Source organism: Aspergillus nidulans, chromosome V (assembly GCF_000011425.1).
Source record: "Aspergillus nidulans FGSC A4 chromosome V".
NCBI classification, from domain to species: Eukaryota; Fungi; Ascomycota; class Eurotiomycetes; order Eurotiales; family Aspergillaceae; genus Aspergillus; species Aspergillus nidulans.
In genome coordinates this window covers 2,230,485-2,241,234 of record NC_066261.1, presented here as the reverse complement: position 1 = coordinate 2,241,234, position 10,750 = coordinate 2,230,485, and the positions used below count along the sequence as shown (strand labels likewise).

General features: G+C 50.3%; 5 protein-coding genes across 5 annotated transcripts, besides 1 other annotated feature; 4 read left to right on the top strand and 1 right to left on the bottom strand.

The window, feature by feature from the left end:
• Positions 1-10,750: part of a sequence feature (contig 1.94 1501..523724(-1)) that runs on past both edges of the window.
• Positions 275-2,223, top strand: ANIA_05529 (serine/threonine protein kinase CBK1; the record flags this gene model as incomplete). Its single annotated transcript, XM_658041.1, has 4 exons — positions 275-747; positions 818-1,321; positions 1,384-1,860; positions 1,911-2,223. 4 exons carry the CDS (start codon positions 275-277, stop codon positions 2,221-2,223), a joined length of 1,767 nt encoding a protein of 588 aa, XP_663133.1.
• On the bottom strand, positions 2,787-3,590 carry ANIA_05530 (spliceosome assembly protein PRP11; the record flags this gene model as incomplete). The annotated part of the gene is made up of 2 exons (XM_658042.2): positions 3,560-3,590; positions 2,787-3,488 (listed from the first exon to the last, which is right to left on the bottom strand). Exons 1-2 carry the CDS (start codon positions 3,569-3,571, stop codon positions 2,787-2,789), a joined length of 714 nt encoding a protein of 237 aa, XP_663134.1. The 5' UTR covers positions 3,572-3,590.
• Positions 3,777-5,778, top strand: ANIA_05531 (putative tubulin-specific chaperone; the record flags this gene model as incomplete). Its single annotated transcript, XM_658043.1, has 4 exons — positions 3,777-3,969; positions 4,050-4,491; positions 4,547-4,637; positions 4,684-5,778. 4 exons carry the CDS (start codon positions 3,777-3,779, stop codon positions 5,776-5,778), a joined length of 1,821 nt encoding a protein of 606 aa, XP_663135.1.
• On the top strand, positions 6,203-7,075 carry ANIA_05532 (putative formin binding protein; the record flags this gene model as incomplete). Its single annotated transcript, XM_658044.1, has 2 exons — positions 6,203-6,226; positions 6,293-7,075. The coding sequence occupies 2 exons, from the start codon at positions 6,203-6,205 to the stop codon at positions 7,073-7,075; spliced, it is 807 nt and encodes a 268-aa protein (XP_663136.1).
• Positions 8,216-10,648, top strand: ANIA_05533 (putative C6 finger domain protein; the record flags this gene model as incomplete). Its single annotated transcript, XM_050612306.1, has 4 exons — positions 8,216-9,022; positions 9,341-9,469; positions 9,661-9,742; positions 9,789-10,648. 4 exons carry the CDS (start codon positions 8,216-8,218, stop codon positions 10,646-10,648), a joined length of 1,878 nt encoding a protein of 625 aa, XP_050468246.1.

Here is a 10,750-nt window from a genome sequence, read left to right as displayed (position 1 = left end):
CTTCTTCCCACTAACCTTCCCCTCCCCCCTTTACACTTGCACACCCCCCCCTTATATCCATCACCTTCCTCCATTCCTCATCTCGCCGTCCGTCCAATTTTGGTAGTCTGGAGGGCACTCTTCCAAAATGGACCCCAACAACAATCGCCCCCACCTGAACTTCGGCTACAATGAACGTGCCTTCAACCCTGCGGCCGCAAACAACCGCGCGTATCCCACCACGCCCTCCGCATTTCCTCAGCCGATCTACCAGAGCTAGAGCCCCCAGGACTACATGGACGCTCAGAATGGTGTTTATGGTCAGGGATATTTCATGCCGAACAACTACCCTGCGCAGGCTGCCTATGCCCAGCCCCATTACGGCCAACCCAATCTCCAGTCTCCTCAGCCCGCCTATCAGTCTCGAATGGGATACAATGTCAGCCCCAACGATGGAACAAATGGTTTGATACAGCAGTTCTCGAATCAGGATTTAAACTCGAACCGAACGGGTTTCTTCAATCGCTCCGCTTCGCCTGCTCAAAGACCCCGTACTGCAGGCAATACAGCCCCCGGACAGCAGCAGCAACCTGGACACTTGGCCCCTCCAGTGCCTCGCAGCCCTCGGCTGCCCCCCGAGAACGAAGAACTTCAACGCTACCCAGAGCGCTTCTCTGAAAATGTTCACAAACGTGGAAAAGCTGCGAAGGAGTTGGTCAACGTATTCTTTCACGAGAATATCGAGCGTGCGCGTGATCGCAACATGCGGTGGGTTTTTGCTACTGAGCGCCGTATTTCTCTAAAAAGAATTTTGCTAACTGGAGTTATAACTGTACAGTTCGGCGGAGCTCGACAAGATGATGCGCGACCCCAACATTTCACAAGATGCAAAGGTGAAGGAGGCGGAAATGGTTGGAAAGAAAGAGTCGACATTCCTTCGCTTCCTTCGGACACCAGAAACTCCTGCCAACTTCCAAACCATCAAGATTATTGGAAAGGGTGCTTTTGGTGAAGTTAAGCTGGTGCAGAGGAAGTCTGATAACAAGATCTATGCGCTTAAGTCGCTGATCAAATCAGAGATGTTTAAGAAAGATCAGCTCGCCCACGTTCGTGCTGAACGTGATATTCTAGCTGACTCGAAGGACAACCCTTGGCTTGTCAAGCTCCATGCTTCATTCCAGGATCCCGCATACCTATACCTCCTGATGGAGTTCTTACCTGGAGGTGATTTGATGACCATGCTTATTAAGTACGAAATATTCTCTGAAGATATCACACGCTTCTACATGGCGGAAATTGTGATGGCGATTGAGGCGGTTCACAAGCTGGGTTTCCTTCACCGGTGAGAATAACAATCCTGGTCTCTCGTACCATATACAGCGTGCTAATATACTTGTACTATAGAGATATTAAACCTGACAACATCCTTCTCGATCGTGGCGGTCACGTCAAGCTGACCGATTTCGGTCTCTCAACTGGAGGCAAGAAAACTCACGACAACTCATACTATCAGAACCTGTTGAAGAATTCAACATCCAAGGATAAGAACCGAAACTCTGGATACTTCAACGATGCTATCAACTTGACAGTATCGAACCGTGGGCAGATCAACACCTGGAGAAAATCTCGCAGGGCTATGGCTTACTCCACTGTCGGAACACCTGACTACATTGCACCCGAAATTTTTAATGGTCAAGGATACACCTATCTTTGCGACTGGTGGTCCGTCGGTGCCATCATGTTTGAATGTCTCGTGGGCTGGCCTCCATTCTGCGCCGAGGATACGACCGACACCTATCGCAAGATTGTGAACTGGAGGGAATGCCTATATTTCCCCGAAGAATTGACACTGTCTCGTGAATCGGAGGGTCTGATTCGAAGGTATGTTATGTCAGCAATCCATTTGAGCTGCTTGTCTAACCGGAGATCAGCTTCCTATGTGACGCAGAACACCGCATCGGCAACGAAGGTGGCCAATACGGAGGTGCTACACAGATCAAAAATCACCCATTCTTCCGCGGGGTAGTATGGGATCAACTGCGCAAAATCCGGGCACCGTTCGAACCCAGACTGACGTCAAATATCGACGTATCATATTTCCCGATTGACGAGATTCCTCAGGAGGATACCAGCGCCATTCACCGCGCCCAGGCACGTGCCATGCCGGATGAGCAGAATGCTGAGATGAGCCTGCCTTTTATCGGATACACATACAAAGCATTCAACGCCTTCCAGGCCAGTTGAGCATGCATTTAAAGTAAGAAATATATTTGAATGAGCCGATGATGGATGCCATTGGAAAGTTTTGAAGCGGGCGGGCTTGCGTTGATAACTTTTCAATGGCGCATCCAGGTTTTTGTGTCGGTCGGCATAGACCCTTGTTGATTGGTATTTTCATCAAGCATATAGCGCATACATCATGTCACTGGACACATGAGCATCTCACTACCATATGTGTTTTCTTGTTCTCCTTAAATGTTTGCATCAGATCTCAGGTTATTTCCTTACTGCGCTAGCCGCATTGTACTCGGACGGAAACACTCTCGCGAGTGCATCTACTGGTTGTCTTGTCTATTACGAAGGTGGTATAAACAGTTAGGATATGAATCAAAGTTTCTAGAGAAGAACTGTCATACACGCAATAAAAGAAGTTCTTTCTGGTTTCTGGTAGTTAAAATCGAGATAAACAATCCCAGTTTTGCTTCAATAAGACCCAAAAAACGCCCACCGGAGCCCCCAGAAACGTGATATGAGAACAGAAAACACAACTCCCTATCCAGAGTGAGCACGAAATTATTGAGGCTAGCTCATGCAGCGCCCATCGGCGCCAGCCCGGGCACACCACTGAACCGCTCCTCTCGCTCCGTTTTGAACATAATCTGCACCCAAAATTCCTTACTATCCTCATCGAACCACGTCCAATACCTCCCTTCGCGCCGATCAATCTCTCTAGCCTGCAACTTAAACCCACAAGTCTGATACGGCTCCGCCGCGATAACCAGATATTGAAAGTTCTTGTCTGGCGGCTCCTCCACCTTCTGCTCAAACGCGCTCATGAATCGCACCCGCGGCTTAACACCAGGAGTAATCTCCTGATACTGCAGCTGAAACAACAACCCAAACTGCCTCGTCAGCGGATCCCGAATCTTCGTAATCTTGTACCCGGGCCTTCCAATCTTGATTGTCTGCTTGCGCACCTGCACGCCCATCGCACCTGGTAAAGACGCGGGATCGGCATTTTTGCCCTCGCGCTGTTCCCGGGCAGCTCGGCGCGCGAGATTCGTCTGGTGCTTTCGGCCTTGGGTATGTGCGAGGTAGGAACCGTCGTTTTGGTGAACTGTCAGACAGAGACGGCATTCGAAGCTGCCCACATGGTTCTTGAAGAAGTAAGGGTCTTTGTCCAGATCGATGGTCTCAAGGGCGAGTTTGCGGAGTCGTTCGCGGCGGTCTGCGTTCGTTGCGGAGTGAGAGGCGACGCCGCCACCGCCGAACTTGGAACCTGCGCGGTTCTGCAGTTTCGTTAGTTCGTATATACTGGATTATAAACGTGCTCAGAGCAGTGTAATGCAAATTGACGTACCTGGTAATCCATTTTGAATGTATAAAGGCGGTTTCCCTTGCTGTAGGGAGTGGAGTGAAGCTAGAGTGCTTGATATGAAGCTTCGCGGGAAATTCAGATCAGGTATTACATAAGCGGCTAGAGTAGGCTGCGATTGGAGGACTTAGCAGGTGAACAGAAACAATTGAAACAATCACACTCGTAGATATTGAGACGATGGTTTGATCTACAGTACAGGATGAACACTAGCCCTGTTGCAGTCTATCCTCATCCCTGGGTGAATCAACGACGATCTTACGATGGTCATTTGTGCACCATCCGCTATGTGGGCAAAGTCGACGGAACGTCTGGGGAATGGCTAGGGGTTGAATGGGATGATCCGACGCGGGGAAAGCACTCAGGCCAGCATAATGGAGTGAGATACTTTAGATGTACTGTGACCCTTTGAACAGCTGTCCAGGCGCATGTACTTTCCACGAAGTGTCATCAAAACATCTCTAATCTGCAGCAGGCTTAAGAAATCACCCTACGGCAGGGTCATTTGTGCGGCCTTCACGCCCAGCAGACAGTCCGCGCAGCTTTCTAGAGGCAGTCCGCGAGAAGTACGCATCTGATTTTGAGCAGAGTCGTGAGAGACAAGCTCGTCCGGATGCGGAGTTCGAAGAGCCTATCAGATTCAAAAGCAAGATTGCTGAAGAAGTGGGCTTCGACAAGATCCGGAAGCAGCTCGCGGAGCTTGAGGAGCTGAAAATTGTGCTCCTGGATGGACTACGCGTGGCGGGTCTGCTTGCGCAGGAGGCTAGTCGAGAACAGGTTGAAGAGGCACGCGGCCAGATCGAGCGTACTTGTCCTAAGATCGTGGAGCTTGATTTGAGCTGGAATATGTTGACCAAATGGAGGGATGTTTCTGATATCTGTCGGCCGCTTAGGCGATTGAGTCTTCTGAAGCTGAAGTGAGTCTTCTTGCGTTAACGAACAGTTCAGGCTGGCTGACTGAGTTTTCCTTAGCGGGAATCGGTTTGAGCCTGTTGAGGAGGGCTTGAGGTTTGATGGGATCAAAGAGCTTCATCTGGATGACACTTTACTTCCATGGGAGCAAGTAAGTGGAAACACGGCGGTCTGTGATGCATCGCTGACTGGCGCAGATATCAAGAGTGGCTGCTCAGTTTCCGTCACTCACCTGGCTCTCGGCTTCAGCGAACCAAATCTCTATGGTGCGGACGCCAATATCCAACACTATAATTACACTCATTCTCGACAACAACGAAATAGGTTCCTTGTCTTCAATTAGAGCATTGACTTCTCTTCAGAACCTCGAGCATCTGTCACTGCGCGGAAACTGCATCGACGCCGTAGCCGCAGCTGAAACTGAGGGTCATTCCTTCCAATTCTCAAGAAGTCTTCGATCTGTGGATCTCTCCCGAAACAAAATCAATTCGTGGCTGTTTATTAACCAACTTCCCGAGATCTTCCCGGGCCTGCGAAGCCTTCGTGTATCAGGGAACCCTCTTTACAACCAAGCCGTGGCACCGTCATCTATCACCGGTCTTCCTGAGAGGCCGATGACAGTGGATGAAGCTTACATGCTAACACTCTCCCGCCTCTCCGCTTTGGAGGTACTCAATTACAGTACAATATCTGAGAAGGATCGCAACAACGGCGAGCTATATTACCTGTCCCTGATCGGCAAGGAGCTGTCAGCGCTTCCGGAGACCGCAGAGCCAGATATACACAAAGCACACCCTCGGTACAGGGAGCTATGCAGAATCTATGGGGAGCCACTCATCCAACGAGCCTCCAAAGCCACTGGGTCAGGAGCTGCGCTTAACCCACGCTCTGTTGCGGCGCGATTAGTGCGAATGGTATTCCATCTAACTCAGGCAGAGTGGGCATCAAATCATCACGAAACCGTCAAAGTAAAAGAAATTCCTCGGTCGTATGACACGTATCAGGTCAAAGCAATTGTTTCTCGTCTGTTCGGGATCACCCCATTTGAGTTTCGACTAATATGGGAAACGGACGAAATGGATCCGGTGAGCAAGAAGAATATGGATATTGAAGATGAGTGGGATAGTGAAGACGAAGATGTCTATGGAGAGGGTACGCTGAAGCCTAGGGATGACCCGAAGTTCGTGAAACGGGAGGTCGAGCTTGTAGATACGACCAAGGACATTGGGTTTTGGTTTCAGCCCGATCTTCTAGAGGCCAAAATTCGGGTTGAAGTCACTCCTCGTTCATGATTTAATTGTAAATAGAGGTTACTTAGACCATTAGGGACGATGATTCATAATAGCTTACTCTAGACAAGCTCCGATCTATGTATATATCTAGCATACTCTGTTCTCCGTGGGCTAGATGTTAAAGCAAAAGACGTATAGAAAACTCAGTAGAGTAATATTTATAGCATTCAGCTCATTCACACATTTAGTATTGAGATATACCTATGTAGATGCATAGGTCTTTAGATATTGCGACACAGTTTAAAGCGGCAAACGTTTGGGCCCGGAGTGGGATCTAACGCCGCGGCGACACCAGAAATCCAGAGCTCTTCCAACTCTAAACGTTCAACTCTGCAATCAACCACCCCTTGCTCTTCGCAAAACGAGGCCTAATTCTTTACATGATTTAATACTCAGCCTAAATATACATCGAGAGTAACGAGATATGGCGGAATACTGGAAGTCAGCAGTATGTTCATATTCTCGCTAGCCTCTTATGCAATCTCCATGTCTACAGCTTCTAACTTCAAAATAGCCAAAATACTGGTGTAAGCAATGCAAGATCTACATCCGCGACACAGCCTTCGAAAGGACGCAACACGAAGCCACAGCGAAACATCAAAGCAACCTAAAGCGTTTCCTACGAGAAATACACCGCGACAACGAACGGCAACAACGAGACTCACAACGCGCAAAAGATGAAGTCGAACGATTACGGCAATCTGTGTCCGGCGGCGGTGGGAGAACCGGTGATAACCAGTCATGGAAGAAATCGTCCTCGTCGACACCGGCACCCGCACCCCAGCGGCCGGTCTCGGTTGAAGAGCGCAAGAACCAGATGGCGCAACTTGCAGAGCTGGGAGTTGCGATACCTGAGGAGTATCGGAGTGATATGGCGCTGGCAGGGGACTGGCAGACGGTCTCTGAAAAGATAATAGAGCCTGAGGGGGAGGAAAAGGAGGAGAAAGTGCCTACACTTGGGGTCCGGAAGCGGAAACACGACCAGGATGTAGACGAGGAAGAAGAAGAAGCTAAGAGGGAGGCTGAGCGGTTTGTTAGTAAGGGATGGGGGTCGGCAACGCGGCGGTATCCTGGCGCGAAAGATGAGGAAGATGATATAGATGCGCTGTTGGCGTCTACGAAAGAAGTGAAGAAACCCCAGGTGTCCGGGACAGGAGAGGCTACGAGCGCAGAAGGAGAACAAAGCAAAAGGGAGGATAAACCGAGTGATGAAGTGCCAGTGAAGGAAGAGGAATCATCAGCTGCCGGCACCGGCGTGGTATTCAAGAAGCGCAAGCCAAAAGCAATGAAAAAATAAAAATAGTCGAGTATTCATAAAGCCACAACACACTGACGAAGAAAATAAACGGGGATGATTTGAGTTGAAAGTCAAATAGGATAATTTCTAGTCGCGGCTGTAGAGAGTAGTATATATGTATGTTGATGTTGCCACAGTAGGAATTTGGTGGTTGATCTCTTCATCGGCGGACCCGGACAAGCTCCAATCTTTTAATCTTCAGGTTCTCTCCTCTTTTCATCGCGCAACAATCCTTCGTCGCAACACCCCCCCGTCCTCTTCACTCGCCAGTTGCGGTGCCTGCTTGATGCCGAAGACTGAATCCTGGTGGAATAGTTATTCGGCTCGCTTCTTTTCGCTTATCTGACCAGTACAAGGTGAGTAAAAGAGCCTCGAACGGCCTGTTTCCTCTTTTCCCCCGACCTTTCCCCGACTTCGAGGTTGAGATTCGAGATACATTCCCCCGTCCACGCATTGTTCCATATCAATTTGGTGGCTTTCTGGGTACCCAAAAATGTCAGTTCTTTCGCCGTCCGGTTCCATCATACCGCAGAAGGAGGGAGGGTTTTCTGCGCAAAGAAAATCTAACGTCGGCCTTCTCGCGGTCGCGATCAAAGTCAATCCAGATATGAGGGAAGAATTATCGAGCTTATGGACTGTTCAATGTGCTCTGGTCATAAGGATTCTTTATTCGACGGTCGGGCGGGCTCTGGTTGCTGCGCCCATAATCATGTGCAGATGGACTTGACCGCGGTCGTCTCACTTCTCGAACAATTCTCCGATCCCAACGTACATGGATTATTTCCATGCCTTTTCGCACGCCGGCTTACGCGATTTTCTCGAGAAACATAGACTACACATATTTGTTACTGAGATCTTACCACTAACTGCTTTACTGAGAGTGCAGGACTAGGCGGCATAGTCACTGTCGCGTGAAACCTCGTTGGACAACGGCCTGGTCTCGATTATCGAACGTTTCTGTTGTTGAGTGGGGCTGCGCTCTGAATACCGATTGAGTCAAAAAATCCACGGCTTGCCTTGGGATAGTCTGGAAGAGCATTGGCAAGCTTGATGGCAGATACAACACAGCAGGCTCAGCCTCCGCGAGAGCCGCAGTTGGCAGCTGAGCCGGCCTCTGAGCTGGCCGCTGATGCTACCACAATGCCTTCCAAGACGCATACGGATGAGCCTTCAAGTTCGGCCATTGACGATTCTCTTCCGCCGATTGACAAAAGCTTACCGACCGATGATACTGCCCTTCCAGCTATAGATATGTCGCTGCCGCCAATAGACTCGACGATACCAGCATTACCGCCTATTGACACCTCCTTACCACCGCTAGACACGACTATGCCCGCTATGGATGATCTACACGGCACCGATACTCACTTTTCATTTGACAGGTTCGACGAGGAGACGGCTGGGCATGGCTTAGGTGAAAATGGGTCGATAACACACGATCAGACTACAGAACAGCATGGGTCTTCTTCCACCCATGTTCCTCAAAACCCCGCATCTTCGAACGGAGTGCATTCGGACGCGCCAGCTCAGCAACACCAACATTATGAGCAACAGCAGCCGGCACAACACCACTATTCACCACAACAGCATACGCCGACGCCACAGTCACAGGCACCATTGCCCCAACAGCAGCACCAGCAACCGCATCAGCAGTCCCAACAGCCCCTGGACATGTATAACAACCATCATAGTGCCTCGCCGCCTCATACGAATCCTCCTATGCAAGGCCAGCCTTCGCAAATTCCGCAAGCTCCCATTGGATCGCCAATGCCTCCGATGTCTTCGGTCAGTCAGTACATGGCGGGATATCCGTCAATGAACTCAGGCGGTCAGATGCATTATCAGCTGCAGGGCGATGCGAACAAAATGTTGTCGAGCAGGCACAAGAAAGAAGTGAAGCGGCGGACGAAAACTGGGTGTTTGACATGTCGCAAGCGACGCATCAAGGTACGTAAACAATTTATAGAAAAACATATTGCATAGACTATTTGCAATGCAAAGCAAGGGCAGTTGGTGTGTGTGAAATGCGCGAGGTTGGAGGTTGCGTTGTGTTGCTTCGCTTGCGTCGCCAAAATCTTCGGCTCGCGTCCAGCCCACCACCGGAAACCCCGCCATTTATTGTCGCTTGTTGACGCTCCCCGACTTCCCATGCCCACCTTTCTAATACCCCTTCTTGTTGCCGTACTTATTCGGCTTCCCTTTTTCATTACGCTTTATTTCACTTGCGCTTCATCTTGAATTCGCCATTGACAACACTCCCGTTAGTGTGACGAAGGACACCCTGTCTGCCGCAACTGCGTTAAGAGCAAGCGTGAATGTTTAGGCTACGACCCAGTCTTCAAGCAACCAACACCCTCTGCGATACAGCCTGCCCCAAATCCGCAGCCGTCGCTGGTAGTTAACCCGCAGGATCCTTCTCCTCAACAATCGTCGTATCCTGCTGCCCCTCCTGGCTACGTACCGGCCTCGTCTCAGCCCTTCGCCCCTTCGCAATCTCCGTCTACCTCCACTGATCGCTACGAGTACAACTCGTCAATTGACCCGTACTCAACCAAAACAACTCCTCAGACATGGCAAGTGTTCAGAATATCGCCGACGGAGGCTTGCAGCCAACTGTGAACCCCGCAACAACTACAACTGGCCACTCAGAGACGACAAGCTTTAGGTGTACGTTTGATTCCATGGCGTTGCGGGTTATACTGACCTTCACCAGTGAAACAGGTCCAGATTAGCGATCTTCTTGCCTTGCGAGGCATTCCACCTCCACCTCCGCACCCTATCACCGCCCTTCCACCTAACCGTCTTGAGGAAATCCAGGCCGTGTTCCTTGCTACATATGCTCCCGCCATTGATCGATTCTTTGAGACTCGATGGTTCTCAGAAAAGGCGTTGAGCCACCTTCTAGCGAACGCCCAGCTAATGGCCGAATATTCCGCATTAATCGAAGCATTTAACGGCAATCTGAGTGATCCTAACGTCCTTGCGCGGTTGGAGAGCTTCGAGGCATCGGTTGTCTGGAGCACAATGACATTATGTCGCCATGTGATGAATGTATCAAGTGGAAGCCAACCAGATTATGATCTCTTAGCCACCTCCAAACGACTGGACGTTATAGAAGCCATGATCACCGGTGACCACCTGGACTCTAATCCGCTTGCGCAATTTCCAACCAGGCAACCCGCCGCCAATCCGCCCTCATTACCCGATCAACTCATGCAGCGCCAGCTAGACTTCTGGAGTGCAATCGGTCACTTTTTGACTCTACATGACAACGAGGCCAGCGCCGCGAAAGAAATTGATGACACGCTCGGCCGTTGCCGCACGCTCCTGGATACGTACGAAAATCGAGACGTCATCTATTCAATCGCAATCGCGCGCCATCTAGGCCAACGGTGGGCCGACTTCCCGCACAGCTTCCCGCAGCCTATTACCACGAACGAGAAAGACGCCGGGGCCAAGCTTTATGTCGCTCAGAAATTCCTTGAACAGGAAGCTGGGGGCAAGGGCACGACGCAGGTCATAAAGCGCCTGTGCGGCATGGTCGTCCGCTCCTGGTATGTTTCGCGGGAATGAAGGCATCTTTGCCGTATGTTCTCTCCGTTGTGACGAATCTTCTTACTTGTAATATGAGAAAATTGGTGTGCTGGCAGGTTTCTGTGTTACGACCGTTTACTA